The sequence below is a fragment of the Scyliorhinus torazame genome, chromosome 12 (assembly GCF_047496885.1).
Source record: "Scyliorhinus torazame isolate Kashiwa2021f chromosome 12, sScyTor2.1, whole genome shotgun sequence".
NCBI lineage: Eukaryota > Metazoa > Chordata > Chondrichthyes > Carcharhiniformes > Scyliorhinidae > Scyliorhinus > Scyliorhinus torazame.
Window position 1 is genome coordinate 63,406,439 of NC_092718.1, and position 27,610 is coordinate 63,434,048.

At 48.5% G+C, this 27,610-nt stretch overlaps 2 protein-coding genes across 2 annotated transcripts in view; one reads left to right on the top strand and one right to left on the bottom strand.

Annotated features, from left to right (window-relative positions):
- Positions 1-684: 684 nt before the first annotated feature.
- The window catches only part of mthfs (5,10-methenyltetrahydrofolate synthetase (5-formyltetrahydrofolate cyclo-ligase)), an 87,921-nt gene continuing 60,995 nt past the window's right edge, over positions 685-27,610 (top strand). Inside the window, exons 1-2 of the mRNA XM_072468790.1 lie at positions 685-932; positions 3,683-3,944. Of these exons, the coding sequence (XP_072324891.1) occupies positions 780-932; positions 3,683-3,944 (415 nt within the window). The 5' untranslated portion in view covers positions 685-779. The remainder of the gene's footprint in view (positions 933-3,682; positions 3,945-27,610) is intronic.
- Positions 17,722-27,377, bottom strand: LOC140386442 (complement C1q tumor necrosis factor-related protein 6-like). The gene is made up of 4 exons (XM_072468791.1): positions 27,200-27,377; positions 27,033-27,110; positions 23,763-23,856; positions 17,722-19,424 (listed from the first exon to the last, which is right to left on the bottom strand). Exons 1-4 carry the CDS (start codon positions 27,215-27,217, stop codon positions 19,024-19,026), a joined length of 591 nt encoding a protein of 196 aa, XP_072324892.1. The 5' UTR covers positions 27,218-27,377; the 3' UTR covers positions 17,722-19,023.

The following is a 27,610-nucleotide window of genomic DNA, read 5'->3' on the forward strand; positions in this document are numbered from 1 at the left end:
GTTGTGGGTGCCTGGAACTCGCTGCCGGAGGTGGTGGAAGCAGGTACGACAGTGATGTTCAAGGGGTGTCTTGACAAATACATGAATAGATTGGGAATAGAGGGGGATAGATTTTGGAAATGTAGGCGGCTTCATGTTAGACAGGCAGCATGGTCAGTGCAGGCTTGGAGGGCCTAAGGGCCTGTTCCTGTGCTGTACTTTGATTACAGTAAGAAGTCTTACAACACCAGGTTAAAGTCCAACAGGTTTGTTTCAAACACGAGCTTTCGGAGCGCTGCCCCTTCCTCAGGTGAACGCTCCTCAGGACCAGCGCTCCGAAAGCTAGTGTTTGAAACAAACCTGTTGGACTTTAACCTGGTGTTGTAAGACTTCTTACTGTACTCGCCCCAGTCCAACGTCGGCATCTCCACATCATGGGTACTTTGATTAGTGCATGAATTCAGGGTGAAGATTAGAGTGTCAGCTTCTGGTGAATATATTGCTGGACGGGTCATGGGCGCGGTTCAGATAAGGGGCGGGGCTAGTACAAAGGGGGCGGGGCAGGGCAAAGGGGGCGGGGCCACGGAGTCATGGGCGGGGCAGGACAAAGGGGGCGGGGTCACGGAGTCATGGACGGGGCAGGACAAAGGGGGTGGGGTCACGGAGTCATGGGCGTGGTTAGAGGGAAGGGCGGGGCCAAGAGAAAGGGGCGGCCTCACAGGCGGGGCCAGATCAAAAGGGAGGGGGCCAGGTCCAGGGGTCAAAATGCGTTGGGGACATTCCGCGCGTTGCCACTGCTGATGGAAGCCGGGGATGCGCCGCTCACACCCAGTCCGGAGAACATGGCCGCGCTGAGATCCGCCAAGAAAGCGCTTCGCCTGGAAATGAAGCGGCGGGTGGCGGCTCTGAGTGACGCCGAGAAACGGAGACAGACAGAGGTTGTGAGCCGGCGGGTGAGTAACAGCAGAGCATGGCCGATCGCCAGGATTTCCAGCACCTTCCACCAAAGCGGCCTTGTCAACGCAAGCCATCAAATAGGCTTCGGCCGACAGACACCGCCTCTCTTCGGCCCCGCATCTCTGTCCCCGCCCCTCTGAGGCCCCTCCCCTTACAGATCCCGCCCCCTCATTAACAAGCTCTTGCATAGCCCCTCCCCCTCACAGGCCCCTCCCCCTCACAGGGCCCTCCCCTCAGGCCCACTCCTCACAGGCCTCGCCCCTCACTAGCCCTTCCCCCTCACGGCCCTCCGCTCTCAGGCACGCCCCTCTCATGCTCCACCCCTCAGGACCCGCCCCCACGCTAGCCTCTCCCCCTCCCTGAGCCCTCCTTCACAGCGCCCTCCCCTCAGACATGCCCCTCACAGGCCCCTCCCCTCACAGACCCCACCCCCTCAAGCCCCTCCCCTCAGACCCATTGGGAAATTTAGTTTACTCAATCATCAGTTGATGAGCAATTTCCCAAACGGCATCACTGTTTGCATTTCCCGGTTTACTCCCATGTAACCCATGTCTACCAATGGAAACAAAAGGAAAACCCTGCATTTAGACAGCGCCTTCCAATACCTCAGGCCATCTCAAATTGTTTTATGGCCAATGCGATACTTTTGAAGTCAGAGTGGTTCGGTCGGTAATGTGTCAGTCAATTTGGAAATAGCAAGCTCCCCAAAACAACATTGAGTTAAATAATCCGATGATCTATTTTAGTAATGTTGGTTAAGCGATAAACATTGGCCAGGGAGATTAGAGTGAACTCTCCTGCAGTATGGGTCTTTTGCCCACCTGACAGTGTAGGTAGGACCTTATTTTATCTATTGATAATGGTGATATTGTTGATGAAAATAAGGAAACAGTCGACATATTGAATAGTTAATTTGATTCAGTATTTATCATTACTGAAGAAGTTAGCATGCTGGACATCCCAAGGAAACAAATATTGAATTGGGAAAAGGAGCTCACCAAAACTAATAGAGCAGAACAACAGTAATGCAGAAAATATTGCCTTTAAATCCGTAGGATCAGATAGTTTCCATCCCAGGGTTTTAATATTGTGGCACAGTGAGGTGAGGACAGCACGGTGGCACAGTGGTTAGCACCGCTCCAGGGACCTGGGTTCAATTCCGACCTTGGGTGACGGGTGACTGTGTGGAGTTTGCACGTTCTCCCCGTGTCTGTGTGGGTTTCCTCTGGGTGCTCCTGTTTCCTCCCACAGTCCAAAAGGATGTGCAGGTTAGGTGGGGTTATGGAGATAGGGCAAGGGAATGGGCCTGTGTAGGGTGCTCGTTCGGAGGGTGGATGCAGACTCGATGGGCCGAATGCAGATGTGCTAAAAAGTGATCCTGTCCACAATGGGTGGGACTTATATTGCAATGTCTTGCAAGATCACGTTAGATCTCGCAAGGCACTGCGAGCTGGGTAGACCCCGGGAGCGAGGTCTCCCGGCTTTTATTGGCCATCCTGCGCCGTGATGAGCTGCTTTTCGGGCGCAACGTGGCCGTTGGATCACGCCCTTAGCCTCACTCTAATGTGCAGATTTCTGTGGTACCTGATGCTTTGGGATTCACCCCCTTCGCCTCAGAGACCTTGTGCGAGCACCGTTCATTACTGGTCTCCATGAACGGGGACCAGACCGGAATGGCACTCGTGGGGGTCTCCCAGGGGATTGGAAGGCCCCAGGTGCATGTCCTTTGGGCAGGATGGTACCCTGGTACTGCCACCTGGGTGCCAGTCTGGCACTTCCAAGGTGCCCAGGTGGCACTGCCAGCTGGCAGGGGGACCTCCAGGGTGGCAGGTTGACACTGCTAAGGTGCCAAACTGGCATTTTGTGTGTGCTGGCGATTGGGCATGGGTTGCCCAGCGTGGATGTTGGGGGGTGCGGGGGGGGGGGGAGGGCAGGGACCATCCCGTAGTGCGTTGGGGCTTGGGGGTGTCAGGGGTCCCGTTGGGAGCTTCAGAATTCGGGATGCCATTTAAAAATGGCGTCCTGATTTCTTGCTACACTGAGGAGTTCCAGTGAGCATAGCTCCTCAGTATAGAAAATGGGGCTATGTGTGGCTTTGTACTTAGATCGTTAAAATGTCATGAACAGGTAATGAAAATAATCAGAAAGGCAAATGGGATTCTGGGTTTTATACCCAAAGAATTAGAATATAAGAGGAGTAGAAGTCATCCTTCAGCTGGTTAGAACACATTGTGTAGAGTTTTAGACAGCACATCAAAGGAAGCATATGTTGACCTTGGAGGAAGTATCACATAGATTTACCTGGATTTCAAGGTTATGAAGAGAGAATGGGAAAACCTGGGTTATATTCTCTGGAATTTAGAAGGCTGGGAAGTGATTTCATTGGTGTTTTTAAAATACTAATGGGAACAGATAGGGCAGGTGAAGAGAAACAATTCCTGCTTGATGCAGAGTTTGGAACTCGGGGCATGGTCTAAACATTAGACCCAGCTTAAGAAACTTCTATACACAGAAGGGAGTCAAAAGTTTGCAATTCTCATTCTTCAACTGTAACTAAGGTCAATTGTCATTATTTTAACTCTGAGATTGATAGATTTTTTTATTAATCAAAGCTATTCAGGGATATGGAGGAATGGTGGGTACATGGAGTTAGATCACCGACCAGTTATGATCTCATTAAGTGTCAGAGCAGGCTTCATAACTTCTTATGACTGGGCTGTTGACTGCATCTGTAATTCTCTTTCAGCTAATAGCTCACCCCAAGTACCAGAATTGCCAAAGAATTGCTGTCTTTTTGAGCATGGCTGATGAAATTCAGACAGAATACATCATTAAAGATGTATTCCAGCGTGGAAAAGAATGCTTCATTCCCCGTTACAAATCTCGAAGCAATCACATGGATATGGTCAAACTCTGCTCAGCTGAAGCAATCCAGCAACTTCCACTAACGTCTTGGAACATTCGCCAGCCTGCTGCAGATGGTTCACAGGAAGAGGCTTTAACCACAGGTTGGTTGTGAATATTGAATTTATAGTGTTAGGATTTTGAAATGTTCACAGTCTTGGGCCTCCTATTTGAGCTAGAGGTAAGTTTTCAACACCACATCCCCCACCTTTGTAACATTTCCCTGTCTACCCTTTATTAGCTCACCTCTCCCTGTCACTCATCCCTGTCTTCATTACTGACAAATTTGACTATTTCACTGCTTTTCACCCTCCACAAACTCGCGCTGATCCAAAATTCTTCTGCCTGCTTCCTAGCTCGTATTGAATCCAGTTCACTCCTCATCCATGTGCTTTGCTGATTTACACTGGCTCATTTCTTATCCTTGCATTTAAATTACTTTGTGATCTCCTCCAACCAGGTTGAAAACTCTTTGGGCGCGATCTAACCAAATGGGAACATTGTCCTGTAATGAGTGTGTTTAGCTGGGTGTTTCCCGGCGCTCGCATCGTTGAGAAACACCATGCTATCTACCGGGACTCTGGTTATATTCGGGGCCTCAGCGGGAACTCTCGATGAGGCCACACTTAGTCCCGTTTCCTGCACCGAGGAACTCTGATTGCCAGAACTCCTCCTTGCAGGGGAAGATCAGGCTGCCATTTTTAAACAGCGGCCTGATCTCTCAACCCCCCCCCTCCCCTGATGCAACCCATGAACCCCCCAAAGCCCCAACACACCTATAAGAGGGTCCCTGGGCTCAATCACACCCTTGCAGGGCAATCCCTGGCCCAATCCTGGCGCAGGAAGAATGCCAGCCTGGTACCTTGGTACTGCCAGCCTGGCACCATGACAATGCTGCTGCCAACTGACAATGCCACCTGGGCACCTTGGCACGGTCAGGCACCAGCAGTGTCAGTGTGCATTCCGGCCCAGAGGGCAAGCACCTGGGTGCCAGCAATCTCGTGGGAGACCCCCACAAGTACCGTTCCGTCTGGTCCTCGTTTGTAGAGACCAACATTGAACGGCCCTCACCCGAAGTCTCCAAGGTGAAGGGGTTAGATCCCACCCCTAGGATAGATCACGGGAAGCATATTAGAGTGAGACAGAGATTTGCAAAATATTGGTACCACCCACAATGGACGGGATTCAGATTGCAACGTCTCGCGAGACCGCATTAGATCTCGGGAGTTATGCCGAGCCGGGTAGATCCCAGAAGAGGGATCTCCCGGCCATGGCACCTTTCAGGCACAAAACAGCCGGTAGATGGCGCCCTTCCAACTCAGACCATAGCAGTGAGTTCTGCTGTTAAAACACATAGACTAAAAGTGTGTGACTTCCTCTTAGGACAGGCACACTTACTTCATCAGCTGTGGGAAAATGTTGTTTATAAAATTACCATGTAAGAAACTGAAAGAAAGCAATTAATTTATGGATTTTAACTTTAGTCCATTTTGAAAGTGTACCTGCTGGAAATCTACAGTGTGTTTTGAGGCAGTAGGTTGAACATTTCCTCAGTTCAGTTATATTTTCACCAAGCTTAATGTGGGTTTGGCTGTTTGTCGGCTTGCCAAATTGGTGACTGAAAGCTTGTGTTCAGCGTTAGCGCTATCTCATGATCCTAATAAATGTAAGTATTGATATGTTAAAGTGTATTAGTTCTAACTGTATTTACAATAGGCGGTTATCTTGCATTCTGATTCCGCTGGGAGGGAAGGGCACACGGGGATTACAAGCTGGGGTTGTTCATGTTTTTTTTGTGTTTAATTAGGGGGAAGAGCTTTGATAGTGCATTTTTCCCTTCCCACATGAGTGCTCTGACTCTATGATATTTGCTTTAGTGGCTGTAAGTGAACCTGTAAGAAAACCGAACACTGCATGTTTGCCGGCATTGAGACAACACCAGTGAGACATGAGTTTATTGACCGTTATGCCATTCATATGCCTCTAAAAATAGCAAAGTCTTGCCTAAACTATACAAGGCACTCGTTAGACCACACTTGGAATACTGTGAACAGTTTTGGCCCCTTACCTAAGGAAAGATATACTGACATTGGAGGCATTCCAGAGAAGGGTCACAAGGTTGATCCCATGTACGGAGGGATCTTATTTATCATAGATTATCATAGAATTTACAGTGCAGAAGGAGGCCATTTGGCCCATCGAGTCTGCACCGGCTCTTGGAAAGAGCACCCTACCCAAGGTCAACACCTCCACCCTATCGCCATAACCCAGTAATCCCACCCAACACAAAGGGCAATTTTGGACACTAAGGGCAATTTATCATGGCCAATCCACCTAACCTGCACATCTTTGGACTGTGGGAGGAAACCGGAGCACCCGGAGGAAACCCACGCACACACGGGGAGGATGTGCAGACTCCGCACAGACAGTGACCCAAGCCGGAATCGAACCTGGGACCCTGGAGCTGTGAAGCAATTGTGCTATCCACAATGCTACCGTGCTGCCCTTTAAAAAAAAAATAAAAAATTTAGATTACCCAATTATTTTTTCCAATTAAGGCGCAATTTAGTCTGGCCAATCCACTTACTCTGCACATTTTTGGGTTGTGGGGGCGAAACCCACGCAGACACGGGGAGAATGTGCAAACTCCACACGGACAGTGACCCAGAGCCGGGATCGAACTTGGGACCTCAGCGCCGTGAGGCAGCTGTGCTAACCACTAGGCCACCGTGCTGCCCTGCAGAGGGATCTTATGAGGAGAGGTTGAGTAGGATGAGCTGGTGCTCATTGGAGTTTGGAAGAATGAGGAATGACCTTATTGAGACAGATAGGAATCTCGGGGAGCTTAGCAGGGTAGATGCTGAGATGTTGTTTCCCCTTGTGGGAGAGTTTAGGACCAGAGGGTATAATCTCAAGAGTAAGGGGTCGCCCATTTAAGACAGAGATGAGGAGGAATTTTTTCTCTCAGAGGGTAGTGAATCTGTGGAATTCTTTACCGCAGTGAACCATAGAGGTTGGGTCATTATGTATGTTCAAGACAGATAGACAGATCAGGCAGGAAAGAGGAGTTGAGGATTATCACATCACATCAGATCAGTCAATGGGCCGAATAGCCTACTTCTACTCCTATGTCTTATGGATTCAGTGTATGCATTCTTCATCCTTAAAAATACAGGCAGAAAAGAAGTAACTGCAGTTCAAAATTTTAAGTATAAAGCAAGGTGAAATTTACAATTCTGTAGGTCGGGGAGCCACATGCTAGTCTTCAATGTGTCAGCTGAAATAGGAAATGTATGGAATATTAGACTGAGCCTAAATGGTGCCAATTTATTGGTTCATTTCTGGGTCTAGCTTGACAATCACTGCAACTGCCAAAGACAGGGAACCTCAGTGACTGCAACAACTGGAGGGGCATGTCACTGCTGCCAGCACCTGGCAAGCTCTTCATCTTTGTGTTACTCAACAGATTGAAAGCAGAAGCAGACAGGAACCTTCATGAAGAACCGACAAGTTTCTGGGGTGGCAAATCATGCTGCGAGCAGATCATTACACTCAGAAACCTGAGTATCAGAAGCCACTTGTTATAAAAGTCTGAGAACACGCACTAACAGATTCAAAAACAGATCCTTTCCCACGGTTACCAGACTCCTGAATGACCCTCTTATGGACTGAACTGATCTCTCCACGCATCGTCTCTACTGAGTAGCACTACACTCCGTATGCTTCACCTGATGTCTATGTCTATGTATTTACTTTGGGTATTTATCATATGTCCTATGTTTTTCATGTATGGAATGATCTGTTTGGGCTATACGCAGAACAATACTTTTCACTGTAACTCGGTACACCGGACAATAAACAAATCCATTGATCTCAAGAAGGCTTGAAATAGCAGCCATCGACAGTCAATCTGGTATTGCAAGACAATACTGCATCCCGTCACAGTATGTTAACATCTTTAAACCCTGACACCATGACTCCAGCTGCTGCGTCAAAACCAGGACAAGCACCATGGATTCCTTCAACATCTTCACAGAGGTACTGCAATTCTGTTTACTTTCCCCATTCCAATTCCTTTTGGTTATTGATTTCATCATAAGGAAGGCGATGGTGGGTGCAGACTTTGGCATACTGTGACAAAGCCACCAGTTAATGGATCTGGATTTTGCAAACCACATCATCTTGTTGCCTGAGGATCTGCATGTGCTCCAAAACCTGACCACTGTTTTTCAGGGTAGTGGCACCGAGGTTGGTCTATGCATCAACTGCGAGAAGACCAAGGCAATAATGATTGGAAGGCAACAAGGCCCTCCCATCGCTATCAGATAACAGAACATCGAGGTCGCTGACCACCTGCCCTAACTCGGAAGCAACATCTCCAGGGAGAGCCATGTACAGATTTATGCCGACACAAAATTTGGAAAACTCACATCAGTTTTCCAATGGCTGCCCAAGGTCTGGAATCTGTGACTCTATATGTCCATAGTAATACCAACTGCAATCTGTGACAGTGAGACACGGAATAGAACAGCAGAAAAGGTGTATCTTAAGTTGGACATCTTTTACCAATGTTGCCAATGTAAGATTCTGGTAATCATATGGAGAAGCAACATCACCAATGAAAAAGTGTTACAGAGAACTGGTCAGAAATGCGTCTGGGGACGGAGAGAGATGACTGAGATTGACCGGATACTTATTTTGTATCCTGAATATGCACCCTGCAGTGTTTCAGTAGAATGGACACCGCCAAATGGAGAAAGAGTGGGGCCGAACAAAGAAGACTTGGTGTCCCTCGTCCCCTCTCCTCCCTTCTCCGCCTCCTCTCCCCCCCTTCCCCCTCTTGAAATGTGTTATTCTGTTGAAGGTGCCACGGCTTTCCTGTGATATCACTCTTGGACTTTTCAAACTCAGCGCACCAACTAAACAGTGGGCGCAGGTCCGATGCTCTCTGTTGTCTGAAGGTGAGTGAGGGCCCTGAGCCTTGAGCACCCTTTATCTATCTGCTTCTCCCAGAAGAGTGTCCCTCGCAGGTCCGGTGCTCTCCACTGCCCGAGGATGAGTGTTTACCTATTGTCTACCTTCTGATAAAGTTTACAGGTGCGTGCGGAGCTCCTTGAAATGTGTTATTCTGTTGAAGGTGCTATTGTTACGAACAGGACAGATGTCAGACTTGTCCTTTCTTTCCCACTCCTCGAATGATCATAACATGGTTTTTAAATTTATATGGATGATGGTATCAATTCGGTGTCAGTACTTAACCATTCATGTGCTGATTGCAAATAAGTCCAACAGGATTTCTTGAGTTTAAACTCAAAAGGGTCAGGTTTTATTGACCTAACAGCCTAACCAGGTAAAGAAGTAAAAAATATTTAAACAGGTAAACACAGGTCCCAGGTTTCACAACACACACACACATAACTTTAGCACGCAAAATTACAGTTGTACAGTAGAGAAAGTTAACTTTAAGCCAAGATAAGATTCAGTGATAAATGGCAAAATACAGAGAGTTCAGTGCTTATGATTCCTTTGATGATCTTTGGCCGCGATCCACTGGCGACGTTGCACTGTCGGTCGAGCGCGGTGCGGCCGGTGAGTCCCGGGAGAGGCCTCTCGCGGGCTTCCTGGCAGCCTTCTTGCCTCTGGGGAAACACCCAAGTCACGTGAGGTGTTGAAGTCAGGATCTCATCCAAACCGACTTCAGCGGCCTCCCGGGATCTCCACCGGCCTACCGGGATCTCCACCGGGCTCCCGGGATCTTCACAGGCCTCCCAGGATCTTCACCGGGTGCTGGGTGGCACTGCCAAGGTTCAGGTGCCGAGGAGGGCCATGTCTATGAAAGGAGGGTGGAGGAGGATATGAAGGGTGCGCGGGTGCAAGACAGTTAAGTAGGGGCCTCTGGAGGTTTGGGGGGGTGACGCATGGGGGTCCTGGCGGGCGATGGGCCTGTAATGGGACATGGGGGACGTCTGAACAGGGGGGACCCCAGAGCAGGGTGTCCTCTCTTGGGGGGGTAATGCCACGTTTGCGGGGAAGGGGTGGGTGACATTACCCATGGGTTGGGGTGTGGGGGACCCACAAGCTCACTTAAAGATCAGGGCACCCTTTCAATATGGTGCCCCGATCTCTGAGTTGAGATCCCCATTGCGAAAAAGAATTCTCAGGGCGCGGTGCTCTGCAAAGATTTTGAAGTATTGTAGAGAGCGGGAATTGCTGGGAACATCCCGCTGCTCGGCCCACCGAGGCTGACAATGCTATTCAACGATAATCGGTCTATTCAATGAGGCTTCACGGGCGCCTGACTGCAAATGAAGGCTCGACAGCTGATTCACTGGCATGACCTTCGCCAGCCGTCCCCCCTGCTAATGGGGTTGAGCAACACTTAAACTGCACTTGCTCGGCCAACCCCAGCCAACCCGTAACAATGGCGCAGATGAGACCAGCCCCAAGATTTGGGGAAGCTGGTAGACGCTGTGGAGGCCTGGAGGGATGTCCTGTTTGCCCGAGGGTCCAGGAGTGTCAGCCATAGGGCAGTCAGTGCTGCCAGGGATGAGATGGCGGCGGCAGTGAACTCGGGGAGTGAGACCAGGAGTACTGGCCTCCAGTACGGAAAGACGGTCAATGACCTACACCGGACTGCACGAGTGAGTAGACACCAACCCCCCCCCCCCCCCCCCCACCGATACCTTTCCGCCCAGATGGGAGTGCCCTCCCCCCGCTTCAACCACCCCCTCCCACCACAGTGAACCATGCGTGTGTCTAACGATGCCCCCTCTGTGTCTCCTCAGGAAAAGCACTCCCACAATCGCCAGCAGAGGGCCCAGACTGGCGGTGATGTGGCGGACATCAGGATTCTCACCACCTTCGAGGAGCGTGTCCTGGTGATGACCGGGTGTGTGGCCAGGTCAGGGTGGTCACAACACGGAGGCTGGCGGAAGCTGCAGAGGTGAGGAACCATCAGGCCCCACTGGAGGACCTGTCAAATCTGAGTTGCCTTACTGACTGACCCATCCCTCCCATTGACCACATGTCCATTCTCCCGCAGGTCTTCCAGCTGATGGCACCGGCCATCCCAGGCTGCACCCTCTCCAGTCTCCCATGAGACCATCTCGGAGAGCTCCGAGGATGCCACCATACTAGCCTCATCACAGCTTTCATGCCCACCCTACACCAGCGCTGATACACGTAGCACGGTGGGACATGTTAGTGGTCTGTCTTCTGGGACACTGATCTGGTGAGCACCACACAGCTGCTGATGTACATCAGGTGGAGGCAGGAATGCCCAGGCAAGACAGCAGTCAGAGGTCTGCTGGATCCCAGGACCCAGCTGGGTCCCAGCCTGATGCTGAACCTGTGGAAGAGGTCATCCCCGAGCTGATGGAGATGTTAGGATGCGGCCAGACATTCAGAGGGAGATGCCAGTGACACTCCAGCAGATCCAGAGCCGCTTGAAGGAGCCCCAGGGGCTAATGCTGCAGGGGATGTCACCAGCAATGCGTGGCATGGAGGCCAACACTGCTCGGGTGGCGACCGCAGTGGAGAGCCCGGTACATGACATCGGCACCATTAGTGAAGGTGTCCAAGGCGCGGCTCAATCGGTGACGGCCATGGCTGAGAGCCTCGGCAGAATGTCTGCCTCGCTGGGGGATGTCACCCAGTCCCAGGCTGACCTTGATGAGGTTCTGCGAGACAGGTCCCTCTCTCAGATGGGAGTGGCCGAGACTGCGGAGCATGGTCCAATCACTAAGGAGCATCTCTGAGGGTGTCGACACGATGGCGCAGACCATGGAGAACCACCAGGGCTGGCAGAGCCAGATGATGCAGGGGAAGCTAGGGCTCGACAAGCTGCCCCTCTGTCCCAATGTGAACCCCAGGACCCATGGGCACCAAACAGAAGGAGGGGCGCCTGGTGCCAACCTGGACCCGTTACATGGAGTGATGACGGTGGTCACCAGCTCCCCCGAGTTCCACCCACCCCTCAGATGAGGTCGGGTCTCACAATCAACACACGGGTCAGGGCGGCATGGCTGTGCATGCACCGCCGACACGTGAGCCAGGACCCTCCAGCCTCAGAGCCCCCAGAGGGCACCCGCCAGGTTCATCGAAGGCCACTGGACGTGGTAAGCAACTTGCTGCCTCCAGGGGACACACCTAGACGTAGTGGTAGAGCTAGGAGGGCAAAGCACATCAAGGATCACTGAGGGCACCCGGGGAAGAGGTGGGGGGTGCAGCACCATCGGGACGGTGGGGATTGTAAAACACAATAAACGCCTTTGTGCACAACTTGTATGGTGTCTTTGTCACTTTCTCCCGAGATCTACCGGCTGCGTCCTGTCCCGATTCCGGCGGGAGGTGGCTGGCAAACCACGCCCTAAGTGCATTTTGGGTAGTTTTGGAGGGATGGCGCTTCTTGGGTGCCAGGGGAAGTGCCAGGACACTTCCCTGTCCAGTTCCTGACTACTGGTGTGGGGTGGGGGGCTCCAATGGCCTCTGAGACCCCAGTGTGGCCATCATGTCTGATCTCCGAATGTGGAGTCCAGTACTAATTGATGCCTAGGTGAGGCCTTGCTGGTACGCCGATTGATGCCCGGGAACCAGGTGAATGCGGCCACATAACCGAATAATAATATGTGGATCACGCACAGCGATTGTGTTGGCCGTTGCGAGTCACTTGACTAATGATCGGCCTGACGCCCGGCAGAAACCCATTTTGGGTCTCTCCCGCGATGCTCCCTGCACAAGAGGATTGGCAGTGGGCACAACGTGATGGGAAAATCGCACCCAGCAACATTTGACTGATTTATAATTCCAAATGTGTCAGGTGACATGTAGCAGCCATCTTAAGTCCATGACTTTGCTCAGAATCATAGAATTTACAGTGCAGAAGGAGGCCAATAGGCCCATCGAGTCTGCACTGGCACTTGGAAAGAGTACCCAACATAAGCCCACACCTCCACCGTAACCCAGTAACCCCACCTAACCTATTGGACACTAAGGGGCAATTGATCATGGCCAATCCATCTAACCTGCCCATCTTTGGACTGTGGGATGAAACCGGAGCACCCGGAGGAAATCCACGCATATACGGGGAGGAAGTGCAAACTCCACACAGTCACCCGAGGCCGGATTTAATCTGGGTCTTTGGAACTGAGGGTGCAGTGCTAACCACTGTGCCATTATCAACATCCTGGGAGTTGCCATTGACCAAGAACCGAATTGGACTAGCCATATACATACTGTGGCTACAAAAGCAGGTCAGAGGCTGGGAATCTTGTGGCAAATCACTCACCTCATAATCCCCAAACCACATCCCACGACCAACTTAAGGGCCCCCAATAAAAGGCCGTTCTGCCCACCTCATGTGTGAAGCCCCCAAATCCGAGGCTCCCTCTTGGCGCGTTTCCCTCTTTTATTGATGATTTTATAAATAAGTATTACCTATATATTTGTTAAAGTTTATTTTGTGTCCTATTACATTTTTAGATGTCATAGTCATTAGAAATGATTAAGTTCTCCACCAGATGGCAGTATATTACAAATGTTAGCAAGTTGACAATGTGGAGTTGGTGGGGCGAGTGTTACTCTGGTAAATGGGTCCTGCAGTATACACCAGGACATTTGAAGAGAAAGTAATTGGCAATGAGAGGACTTTGATGTACGTAAGGTACTGCACTCTCATTTATCAGTCCCTCAACGGGCGTCTTGCTGCAGTCAAAATGCAATGAGTAAAATTCAGGGTTCTGTAGCTAATTAGTGTTATGGGTATGAAGCCTGTCACAGACCAGGGAAACAAAGAAGATTAGTTCTATACTCCACTTAAGAATCATGTAGTATTTTCTCATATGGATGAATCCCAAGTTCCACTCGGTGGCCAGGAATTTCCTCGGAGCTGCTACCCGTCTGTCACTGTAATTCTGCCAGGGCCTCACTCACATTTCCAGTGAGAGTAGTGATGGTGCAGGAGCAGCTCTGAACAAAATACTCGTCCAACTTGCAATTAACTGTCACACAACACTGCTTCAGGGGACTTCATAAAGTTGGGGACAGGCAGTGGAGGACATAGTAAGAAGAACTTGCATTTATAAAGCACCGATCCTGGTTTCAGGGCATTCCAAAATACTTTACAGCCAATTAAGCACTTGTAAAGTATAGTCACTGTTATAATGTAGAAATATAGAAGCCAATCTGTGCACCGTTAACTCCCACATACAGTATAGGGCAGCACAATGGAACAGTAGTTAGCTCTGCTGCCTCACAGCTCCAGGGACCCAGGTACAATTCTGGCCTCGGGTGACTGTGTGGAGTTTGCACTTTCTCCCCGTGTCTGCGTGGGTTTCCTTCGGGTGTTCCAGTTTCCTTCCACAATCTGAAGGTGTGCAAGTTAGGTGGATTGGCCATGCCAAAACAGCCCTTTAGTGTTCAAAGATGCACGTGTTAGTTGGGGTTACGGGGTTAGGGTGGGAGCGTGGGCCTACGTAGGGTGCCCTTTCAGAGTGTTGGTGCAGACTCGATGGGCCGAATGGCCTCCTTCTGCACTGTAGGAATTCTATGTGATAATGATCAGAGAATCTGTTTTAGTGATGTTGACGGAGGGATAAATATTTGCCTGGACAGCCAGCAGACTCTGCAGTTCTAAATAATGCCATGTGATACTTCACATACAGCACGGGGCCCTCGGTTTAACAGCTCAGCTGAAAGATGGCTCCTCCCAACAATATGTGCTCAAGCCTTTGGAGTGGGAATTGAACAAATACAAAGAGGGCTACCACTGAGCCTTGACTGACAGTGGGAGTAATTGGATTCTCTTTTAGAGAACGTGCACAGCTATGAAAGTCTGAATGGCCTCCTTCTGTTCCGCACGATTCTATAAGCAGTATTTCATATGGCCTGTAAAAATGGGAAATGTGGGGGGTGGGTGATAATTGGTTAACAGCCAATATTTTGCTTTCCTGACAGCGGGCTGAGATGCAGAGGGCAATGGGACTTTATGGGAGTGTGGTGGTGTAGTGGTATTGTCACTGCAATAGTAATCCAGAGACCCTTCGTAATAACCTGAGGACCCGGTTCAAATCCCATCACGGCAGATGGTCAAATTTGAATTCAATAAAAAATCAAAACAATGTGTCATAGACAAAATAATCTGTAAGTTATTGAAATTGAATACCTCTGCTCGCAGTTTTGTTTGGTACAAGTGTATTTAGTGCCCCTGAGGAGGAATGATATTTATTTCAGGTCCAGGTGGAGAATTATTTAGATGATGGCCACTGTGGAGACAGTGGCATAGGGGTGATGTCACTGGACTGGCAATCCCGAGGCCCAGTCTAATGCTCTGGGGACATGGGTTCAAATCCCACCACGGCTGGTGGTGGAATTTAAGTTAAATTAATAAATCTGGAATATAAAGCTAGTCCCAATAATAGCGACCATGAAACTGTCCGAATCATTAATGTCCTGTGGGGAAATCTGCCGCCCTTACTTGGTCTGGCCCACATGTGACTGCAGACCCACAGCAATGTGGTTGACTCTGAAATGACCGAGCGAGCCACTCACTTACATAGAATTTTACATAGAATTTACAGTGCAGAAGGAGGCCATTCGGCCCATCGAGTCTGCACCAGCTCTTGGAAAGAGAATCCTACCCAAGGTCCACACCTCCACCCTATCCCCATAACCCCACCTAATCCCCATAACCCAGTAACCCCACCCAACACTAAGGGCAATTTTGGACACTATGGGCAATTTAGCATGGCCAATCCACCTAACCCGCACATCTTTGGACTGTGGGAGGAAACCGGAGCACCCGGAGAACACCCACGCACACACGGGGGGGATGTGCAGACTCCGCACAGACAGTGACCCAAGCCGGGAATCGAACCTGGGACCCTGGAGCTGTGAAGCAATTGTGCTATCCACAATGCTACCGTGCTGCCCCACAATGCTACAGCAAATGCTGGCTTTGCCAACAATGCCCACATCCTGTGAGATAATATTTTGGACCATTTAACTATCTGAGTGATTAACTTGGCCTATATCTATAAAATATGAAATCCCAATCAAATGTCTGTCCAGTTCCTTTTTCGTCAGAGCCTTCTGCTTTTTCTGCGAATCTAAGGCACACCCAGTGCTTAGGGAAAAAAATATTCTAATCTTTATTCTTATTTAAGATCAATCAGAGGCCATGCTGTTTGAGGGTGATCACCGCAATCTCTTAGAATACTTTGTTGGTAAGATATTGTAGCTTTTACCTCCTGTGGCAAATCGATAAAATGTGTCCTGTGACTCTTTTCTGGAATTGAATCCACATTGCTATTGTTGGAATTTGGGATCAAGGTTCATTAGACAGCACCTTCCAAACCCATGACAACTACCATCTATTTTCTTTGTAAAAATCTTTTTATTGGCATTTCCCATATTTATAAATAATTGTGTGTATATATATATATATATATACACATCACATTTTTCTCACCCGCGCTAATTTCCTTTATTACTCAGAGAGGTTTAGTTTGTCCTTCGTTTAACTGACCCTATGTGCATTTCGTTGACCTCTGGATCGGTCTATGGTTTCTCTCCCCCCCCCCGCCCCCCCCGCTTCGGCGGTGCTTATCTTTCATTTTCCGGACAGAATGGAGAAAAGAAAAGCCCCCCCCCCCCCCCCCCCCCCCCCCATCTCTCGTGGTTTCCCCCGCCCCAGGTTGCCTGTCCTTTGGTACCTCATCTATCTTGGTGGTTTAAAAAACAATCTTATTAGGTTACTCCTCGTTGCTGACCTCGAACAGGTTTTGGAACAGACCGACAAACTGCCCCAAGTATCCAGGAAGCCTTCCTCTGACCCTCGGGTGGCGTACTTAATCTTCTCCAGGTGGAGAAACTCCGAGAGGTCAGCGAGCCAGTCTGCAGCTGTGGGTGGTGCTGCCGATCGCCTAGCCGAGCAGGATTCTCCGGCGTGCGATTAGGGAAGCGAAAGCAAGGGCGTTGGCCCCCTTCCCCATGCGTAGCTCTGGCTGCTCCGATACTCCAAAGGTTGTCACTATTGGGCATGGCTTCACCCTCACCCCCACAACTTTGGACATTGCCTCGGAGAAGGCTGTCCGGAATCCAGCAAGCTTGGGGCAAGCCCAGAACATGTGGGTGTGGTTGACCGGGCTCCCCTGGCACTGCCACTCCCATCTATAAGGACAAGGGCAGCAATTACCTGGGAACCCCGCCATCTGGAGGTTACTCTCACCACCCCGGCTTGGAAATATATCGGCGTCCCTTCACTGTCGCTGGGGCAAAATCCTGGAACTCCCTCCGTAACTGCACAGTGGGTGTACCTACACCTCAGGAACTGCAGCGATTCAAGAAGGGAACTCACCACCACCTTCTAAACGGAATCTATGGATGGGCAATGAATGCTGGTCTAACCAGCAATGACCATAACCCGGAAATGAACTTGGAGAAAGTTTGCATTTGTTCTTGATTCCCTGTGTACCAAAGCACTGGAGATGAATTGGTGCGATAGACAGCTTTATTGTGATAATTGGTGCAGGTTTTGGATTGTGCATCGTGCAGCAGAGTGACTGTGGATTGTTAGCCGTATCTGCAACCCTGACTAATTTCTTTACTCCCTCATTAATCCAGTGACATTGAATCCAGTTATAGCCGCCGTTCCCAGCGTATGAACAGGACCGAACTAATTCAGCGCAAGTTAGCGATAGACCCTGGGCCTTTCCTGCTTGTTGTGGGTCAACACGACACCATTTACCTACTGACCCACTTGAGGCCATTTATTTGCTTTTCTTTATTTGAAGAATTCAACTTTATTCTGATCGCTGTATGTATAATTTTAATCAACGACTGTCTATTCCAACACTGAAATAATGAAATGCTTGGAGACAGAAAGGAGCAGTAAGCTGAAAGCTTTATTGAAAAATCTCATGCATGTAGGTGCTTGCGCTAACTATAAGCTCTCTTTTCATTGTGTGCACCCCCACCCCATCCCCCAGCACCCAGACTGACAGGCGCGAGAATCATTAGACAAACACCAAAGCTCTGGCCTGGCCCTGCAAATGGTGGAACTGCGTGTAGTTCTGTACGTTTAAATACCAGTAGCTTGTTCTTGTGTCTATCTTGTTCACAGAGTTTAGATTTTCTGAGTTTACCTTTAATATTTTGTACTTCCTGTGGTATTATAGGTATTATGGTACCTGAGAGGCTAAAGCACCATTGGTAGAACCTTTTTGCTTGCTATTGGCTAGAGTGTATAATAGCTCCGCCCTGATAGGCAGGGTATAAGAACCCATGCCGCCCCAGCAGCCTTCATTCTGTACCTGAGCTGCTGGGGGAAACATTTAGCTTATTAAAGCCTTCAGTTGGACTACAACCTCGCTTTAGTGGTCATTGATCGTGCATCACTTCCAAAGTGTCACGTTCTCTCTTAAGAACTTGATTGACATATTTTTTGCATTCAGAAACTGTGTCAAGATTCATGTTTTTTCTGAACTCAGTTTAACTGACTTAGCTCAAATGTTAAGATTCTCTCCCTTTCTGCCACTGCTGGGATTTTACACGTGTTGTTTGGGGGAGGTGTGTGCAATGTGACGTGGTTACCTGGCCTGTCTGCGGAGGAGGGGAAGGGGCCTCTTATCAGAGAGCATACTGTGCCCCACCAAGGGCCCATGGTGGCACGAGCCGTCCTTGGGGAAGACCTCAACATTCCCCCGCCCCCCACTACTTCCCCAGGACTCGCTCGCTCCTGACTTTCCAGCCAGTGATCCTGGCCACTACCATCACGCAAAACGTCTGCCACATCTCTCTGTCCTGTGATCTCTCCCCCCCTATCTCCCTCTCTTAGTCTTCAACTCTATCTCACCCTCTCTCTCAGCCCCTCTGCCTTGATTTCCCCTTCTCTCTGTCCATGTCACTGGTGCAAGAATTATCTATCAGCTGGATCAATTGCTGGAGCACAGACTAACAAAGCGCAGATATTAAGCAGTTTTTAAATCGCAAATTCTCTTGAAACCAGCTGTGATTCCCAGAGGCAAACAGGATAGAGTTTTCTCTTTTGTGGTGTGACACAAGTTCTGAGTGTAAATTGGGCACAGGTGCTCTTTTCATTAGTGAGGACATATTGAGAGGTCTGTGAGAAAGGCTTCTGGTTCATCACCACAGAAGAGAAAATTCTACCCTGATCTTTCCAGCTCATTATTTAGCTTTGCCAGTCAGCAGAAATCCCTGGAAGTAGAGTGATCCAGCCCGGCTCCAGAGATTCCCTGAAGCCAGCTTGACCCACACTTGGTCTCCCTTGTGAAGATCCAGGATCACATTTTTGGTGGCGAGCTGGGAACTGTTCGCTGGCAGCACGCTATGGATCACACTTTCTTCCACTTCATCCTTTATCAGGATCACATCTGTCTGCAGCCCTCTGCCCGGTAGAGAGGAGAAACTGAAAAAATACAAGCCACACTTGGGGCATGTAAACTTTCCAGTCTTGTTGTCGTATACTTGTCCAAGATTCACAATAACCATATCGTAAACAATGGGATTCACAGGATTCAGCACATGATTCATTGTGGAGCGCTGCACGTCAAACACCACATCGGAGCCTGACAAAACAGAAAACACAGACTTAATACAATAACTATATTAACATAGAAACATGGAAAAAACAGGAGCAGGAAGAGGCCATTCGTCCCTTCAAGCCTGCTGCGCCATTCATTATGATCATGGCTGATCATCCAACTCAATAGCCTAACCCTGCATTCCCCCATATCTTTTGATCCCCTTGGCCCTAAGTGCTCTATCTAACTGCTTCTCGAAACTATACAATGTTTTGGACTCAACTACTTCCCGTGGTAATGAATTCCACAAGCTCACCACTGTCTGGGTGAAGACATTTCTCCTTATCTCCGTCCTAAATGGTCTCCCCCGTATCCTCAGACTGTGACCCCTGGTTCTGGACACATCCACCACCGAGAACATCCTTTTTGCATCAACCCTGTCCAGTCCTGTCAGAATTTTATAGATTTCAATGAGTTCCCCCCTCATTCCTCTGAACTCCAGCGAATACAATCCTAACTGATTCAATCTCTCCTCAGTATTGCCATCCCAGGAATCAGTCTGCTAAACCTTTGCTGCCGTCCCTGTTTAGCTAGAACATCCTTCCTCAGATAAGGAGACCAAAACTGCACACAATATTCCAGGTGTGGCCTCAGCAAGGCCCTGTACAATTGCAGCAAGACATCCCTGCTCCTGTACTCAAATCATCTCGCAATGAAAGCCAGCGTACCATTTGCCTTCTTCACCACCTGCTGTACCTGCGTGCTTACCTTCAGTTACTGGTGCACGAGGGCAACCAGGTCTCGTTGCACATTCCGCTCTCTTAATTTATGGCCATTCTGATAATAGTCTGCCTTTTTGTTTTTGCTACCAAAGTGGATAACCTTGCATGTATCCAAATTATACTGCACCTGCCATTCATTTGCCCACTCATTCAACCTGTCCAAATCACACTGAAGGATCTGCATCCTCCTCACAGCTCACCCTCCCAGCCAACCTGGTGCCATATGCAAATTTTGGGATTTGACATTTTGTTGTCCTGATCTGAATCATTAATAAATATTGTGAATAGCTGGGGTCCTAGCACCGATCCCTGAGGAACTCCACTAGTCACTGCCTCCCATTTTGAAAAAGACCCGTTAATTTCTACTATTTGTTTCCTGTCTGCCAACTAGTTTTCTATCCATCTCAATACACTACCCCCCAATCCCATGCGCTTTAATTTTACACGCTAATCTTTTATACGGGACTTTGTCAAAAGCCTTCTCAAAGTCCAAATACACCACATCCACTCGCTCCCCTTCATCAATTCTACAAGTTACATCCTCAAAGAATTCCAGTAGATTTTTCAAGCATGATTTCCCCTTCATAAATCCATGCTGACTCTGTCCGATCCTGCCACTGTTTTCTAAGTGCTCTGCTATAACATCTTTGATTATGGATTCTAGAATTTTTCCCACGACTAACGTCAAGCTTACTGGTCTATAATTCCCTGCTTTCTCTGTACCTCCCTTTTTAAATAGTGGAGTTACGTTAGCTACCTTCTAATCTGCAGGAACTGTTCCGCAGTCTACATATTCAAACAACCGCGCAACCTCAAAACAAACCATTGTTTGCAGCAAACTACGCAGCGTTCAGAACAGCGACCACGACACCTCACAACCCACCATGGCAATCTCTGCAAGACGTGCCAGATCATCGACATGGGTACCACCATTACACGTGAGAACACCACTCACCAGGTACGTGGTACATACTCGTGCGACTTGGCCAACGTTGTCTACCACATACGCTGCAGGAAAGGATGTCCTGAAGCGTGGTACATTGGCGAGACCATGCAGACGCTGCGACAACAGATGAACGGACATCGCGCGACAATCGCAAGGCAGGAATGTTCCCTTCCAGTCGGGGAACACTTCAGCAGTCAAGGGCATTCAGCCTCTGATCTTCATGTAAGCGTTCTCCAAGGCGGCCTTCAGGACGCGCGACAACGCAGAATCGGCGAGCAGAAACTTATAGCCAAGTTCCGCACACATGAGTACGACCTCAAACTGGACCTTGTATTCATGTCGCATTACATTCACCCCCCACCATCTGGCCTGGGCTTGCAAAATCCTACCAACTGTCCTGGCTCGAGTCAATTCACACCTCTTTAACCTGTGATTATCCCTCTCTCCAGTTGCTCCGTTTGGACCGTTAAAGACTTAATTACCTGCAAAGACTCCCATTCAAAGAATCGTATTGCATCTTTGACTTTGTCTATATATATATTTCTGGACCTAACTCTTCATTCACCTGAGGAAGGAGCAGTGCTCCGAAAGCTAGTGATTCAAAACAAACCTGTTGGACATCAACCTGGTGTTGGAAGACTTCTTACTGTGCTCACCCCAGTCCAATGCCAGCATCTCCACATCATATATAATCCTGGAAGATGACCACCAATGCATCCACTGTTTCTAGAGCCACCTCCTCCAGTACCCTTGGATGTACTCTATTTTCCCCTTCCTATTCAATCCCTTGGCCTTTCTTTGCTGAATTCGAAACAACTCCCAATCCTCAGACCTGTTGGGGGCGATTCTCCGAGCCCTGCGCCGGGCCGGAGAATCACCGCAACCGCGCCCGACGTCCCGACGCCGGTGCGCGATTCTCCGTGGTGCGGAGAATCGGCGCCATTTGCGCCGGTGCATTTGGCGCAGCGCCGGCCGCGGGCCGCTGGAATCGACGGCGGCTGCCGATTCTCCGGCTGTGCCGATACGACAGAGTCCCGCCGGCGCCGTTCACCCCTGGTCGCTGCCGGCGGGACCCCTGCAGGAACGTTCGGGGGCGGCCTGTGGGGGGTGGAGGGGGGGGGCTCCTTCACCGTGGGGGCCTCCGATGGGGTCTGGCCCACGTCGGGGCCCACGCGGGCCGGCCTCTCCCCTCCCCGGGCCTACTTTCTGGCCCGGCCGGCCCCTGAACACCGACTCCATCTTGAGTCGGGGCCGGCGCGCTAAAGAAGTCCCCCGTGCATGCGCGGGGTAGCGCGGCCCAACTGCGTATGCGGAGGATGGCACGACCCAACTGCGCATGCGCAGGATGGAGCTGGCCCAAATGCGCATGCATGGGTTGGCGCGGCGGATGGGCGCCGCGAAATGAGGCTGGAGCGGCGTGAACTGCTGCAGCAGCGTGCGAATCGGAAGTAACCGGTCCCGGTTCGCGCCGTCGTGAAACGCGATGGCGTTCACGATGGCGCGAACTCTTGAGCCCAATATTGGAGAATCGCACCCGTTGATTTTCTTTTTTCTTAGGGGCAGTTTAGCACAGGGCTAAATCACTGGCTTTGAAAGCAGACCAAGGTAGGCCAGCAGCACGGTTCAATCCCCGTACCAGCCTCCCCAAACAGGCGCTGGAATGTGGCGACTAGGGGCTTTTCACAGTAACTTCATTTGAAGCCTACTTGTGACAATAAGCGATTTTCATTTCATTTCAATTGAGAACGTTCATTATTAAAATGTAAAGATGTACAATGGAGATGCAGCATAGTGTTGAGCTGTTGTGGTGTCCACATTAGTGTCCTAGTAAGCCATTTTGAAACCATTTTTCTTCATTTTGAAGGTTTGAGTCATTCTGAAACTTTCACAATTCCTCTCCTTCAATTCTGATTCTCTGATCAGCTGTAATGTTTGGATTTTTCCTCTCACCTTTCCCTCATTTCTCTTGAAGGTGCTGTCCTTTAATGGGATACAGATGTATGGGATATAAAGTATCACTACTTTATCCCCACCCAAATCACTGAGCTTCAAAGGTACTCGGATTGGGGAATGAAATTGTACCTTTTTCAGGCACCCGGGATCAGCAAAAAGCAATTCCAGGTCAGGGACAACACAACTTGATGCAGAGTTAATCTTCCTGTCACCCTGCCCCCTCCCCCCTCCCCCTACAACAAAAGGGCTCTTCCCCCTCCAATCTCTCGGTGTTATCCCCTTGATTTTAATGTTAAATTCCCTTTCCTACCAAACACACATTGTTCTGTCTGACGTTACTTGTTTTGTGCTATAGGCTCAGACTGTATAGAACTGACGGAAACTATTCAAACTCATTTCACCGCCAGCAGACACAGGAGACATTAATCCCATTTGGCTGGCGAGATCTAAACTCCGAGGTTAAAGCCCAATGTTTTACCCATTTCACCATTTGGTTCCCTATTCAGGTGGATGTGGAAACTCAATGAGAAGTGGTCAGAGATGGGTTGTGCATGTAGCCACTAAGCCCTCAGAATTCACTACAAGGGGCAATTTACTAATGCCTCCACACAACCATCATTTCTCTATCTCATACTTTTATTTGAAACAGTTAATGTTCAATCTAGCAAAAATCCTATTTTTGTAAGTGTTGGTTTGACTCACCATGGCTCCAATCATAAGCAGCTCCCAACCTGGATTTTGCCTCTGCGATCAATTTCAGTGGATTACTTGGTCTCATTCCTTCATTGTCTGCTCCCTAAAACCGATGGAAAACTTGGAGTAAATGCTCACATTTGTTTATTTCAGCAAGGTCTGTGATATGACACAGCAAAGGGTCAGCGTTTGCAGGATGTTACACCGGGAGGCATTACGCAAAGGAATAGGATTGAGTATGTGGGAAAGAAAGGACCTGGAGCCTTTCCACACACCAAGATGAGAAGGAATTTCTTCTCTCAGAGGATAAGTGATCCGTGGAATTCCTTACCGAAGAGTGGCTGGGTCCTTAACTATGTTTAAGGCTGATATAGACACATTTTTAATCAGTGAGACAATCAAATTGATGCACAATCAATACTCTCGAGACAAAGAGGAGTCATATCTAATCGGCTTTAATCAGCTAGAACTGTTCCCAGCAGCGGTGATACAGAAAGTAAAGGCTGCTGGGACGGCATCGGTTCTGAGAGGCGGGGCTATGTACATTATCCAATGGCAGACCCCTCGGTCTAGCCAATGGTCATTCACCTCTCAGGTACTGCAATACCTGGTATTACCACACAAGGGTTATGGGGATAAGGCGGGAAAGTGGAATTGAGGATTAAATCGGATCAGCCATGATCCCATCGAAAGGCGGAGCAGACTTGATGGGCCGAATAGCCTACTTCTGCACTTGTGTTTATGGTCTAAGTACAATCTACCAACCAGGTAAATCTTTGACAAACTTGTGTTGTGGTTTCTGTCTCCCCCCGCCCCCCCCCCCCCACCCCCCCCTCCAAACTTGTAAGATTCCATATAACATCAACCATCTATATATAATGGACCAAACTTCTCCAGCCCAAAGAGCCAAATAATCCTTTTCTATATTTCATTAAAAGAAAGCTTCACATTAATATGATCGGTGCTCTTGAGAAAAATCTTCTTTCACTCTCTTGCTACACTCTTCCATCCTTATTCTCACCACATTGTTATCATCTCCTAATTGAAGTATTTTTTTATTGGAATATCAACCTTGTTCCTCCTTATCTCCCTCATTCTTTCATTCCTCTTGCAATTTACTGATTTTTAAAATCTAAACCTCATCTCAAGTCATCAATTCTCATTTTCTTTCTCTTTCCCAACCTTTGATGGTGTCTGAACTACCTTCTTCCCTGGATTTCTCAGTACTATAAAACATCAACTTTACTTAAGATTGTCTTGGAGGCTGTCTAAACCATTTCATATCCCGAGGGAATGTTCTGTAAATGATGTTCTGTTCACCTCATGGTAAATCCACTAAAACCCCCAAGTGATTTTATCTCGATAATTGACTATGTTATATCTATATATTTACCAGCTGCAGGCTTCATGTTACTCCCTGCTAGCATCAATTCAAAAGCCATTGAGGGTTTATATCCATTAACTTAAATTGGCAGCAAAATGGGATTGGACCTATTCTCACTGAAATTCAGATGAATGAGTCATGAAATAGCACAAACTATTAAAACAAATGTATTGTTTTTTTGCATAGGTACAATCAAACAGCCATGTATTTTGTAAATCACGTCTGGGCAGGAACTCAGAGAAAGGAAGGAAAGGGACAGAATAGGGAACAGGGTGTTCTTTGCAATTCATACATTTAGTAGTCAGAGGCTGTGAGCCAGGAAACAGGTTAGTCACAGAAGAAGTGTTGAAGAAGTAACAGCAAGAGAGATTGAGGGGCAGGAAACAGCTCGGCTGAGATGAAGTGCTGAAGGCAAAAGCCAGGTTGTGCAAAATATTTGCTGAACCAAAGGCCATTCCTAAGTACTGGTCACTTAAGCTGTACAGTATGGTAGTCGCTGGCTAGATTTTACCAGTAGGTTTATGGTTACTGTTTGTGAAACAGAGGGGCCTCAATAGAGTTTAGGATTACGGGGGAAACACATTTCCAGTCTTTGAGGGACGAAGTGCTCACTGTTAATGTGCCGAGATATAAGATTGTTCTTTATAGTGTTTCATTATCTTTCTGCTACTTTAATAATACTTTTATTGTTGTTTAATTAAAGAGAGCTTTGAGTTCTCACTGCTTCCATGAACGTTTCTCACTAATATCCATAAATCAATACTTGTAAAACCAGTTTTTCAGTTTGGAATACTCTCGCACACATCAGCAGTGTATCGTAATATATAAATTGGGGACTCTTGGACTGGGATTTTTTTAACAGCATAATTCATTTAGTGTAGAGAATTTGACTTATTGAATATTAATGGAGAAATTCAGACATAGAATTCAAGAAAAGGTGAGCCCACACATTTGTGAGGCAAAATATGTTCAAGAGCTTTGGAGAGGAAAGAGATTGGAGATGGGGATGAGAATTTATAAAGACGGTGGGATCAAGGCATTTGTTTTTGAATGAAGAGTAATGGAGGAGTATAGAACCCAAAGAGGGGTGCCATGAACAATATCACCAACACAGGAGCTGGACGGGAATAGGGTTGAGAATAGGGTTGAGGGAATGAGAGGTACGACTCGCAGGGAGGTTGTGCTTGGAGTGGGGCTAAGGGGAGGATAGGAGAGTAAATGGAAGAAAATGCGAGTTCAGGGCTAGGGCAGGATGGAACATTGGAGGAATATTGATCCAGTGGGAAAGGGGAAGGGAGCAAAGAGGTAGAGAGGCAGCTGACTAGGCTTGCGGTAGAGAAACCGAGCTGGCCGTGTTATTTTTGCTTACTTAATGAGTGGTAATGGCAGATGGGGGCAGAAACCAATAATACTTTATGTGGTCCAACAAGATCTAGCAATGAAACATTTCCCCCTCACTCTCTCGCTCTGAAAGAGAGTCATACAGACGTGAAAGGCTTTCTCTCTCCTCAGATTTCCAATATTTTCTATTTTTGTTTAAGCTCTAGCGGTGATGGCTAAGCAAGTATAGATTAGTATCTGTATTGCCTTGTGGACAAAGGGTAAAGCAAAAAAAACAGGAGAATGTGACAGGCAAAGAGAGACAGTAAGTGAGAGAAAATATAGAGAAATAAACACCCTTTGCAAGGTAAAGGGAGAACAGACAAAATATAAGAAAGACGCAGGGCGGGATTTCGCGACCACCCCGGCGTGTGTTTTTCAGCGGTGGAGGCGGCCCGCGAGCAGGATCTACCGACCCCGCCGTGGTCAACGGGATTTCCCGGGAAACCTGTGGGACCGGAATTTCCTGCCGGCGTGAACATCCCGTCCGCATGCAATTAATTTTCTATCCTTACCTGCAAATATTGCAGTACATTCTCCAAGGCACTCGATGGATGGACACAGTGAAGAAGGATGAAGCACAACAAATACCCCTGAAATAAAAGAAATCAAACTCGACTAAATTAGACAGAAGGAACTGTGTGTGTAAACGATTGACACGGTCATTGCTATTTGCACCTACCAATCCAAAGGAATCCATTCCTTAGTGCTTTCAGGATGACAATGCCGTCTCTTCAACTTATTTCTGAACTGGACCTGTTGACCCTATGCTAGATCTCCAGCTTTTGTAGCTCTGTCTTTCTGGCTCTCACTGTTTTAACAATGGTGTCACAAAGGATGTGCACTCATTCTACAGGTTCTTGCCCTTTGCTTCAATTTAAAAAAAGAACAGTTACCCTAGCAGCAAACCACTGTTAAACGAACCTTTACACACAAAGGTGTGAAAACCAAAACATGTTATGCATGCTCCCCAAACTCCCAACACCTCAAGGTGTTGTCTCCAGTAGCAACCAAGTGCCATTCAATCATTCAGGAAGGGGTGATACATATTCACCGCATTCACGTTCTGAACATCATTGTATCTTAATCACTA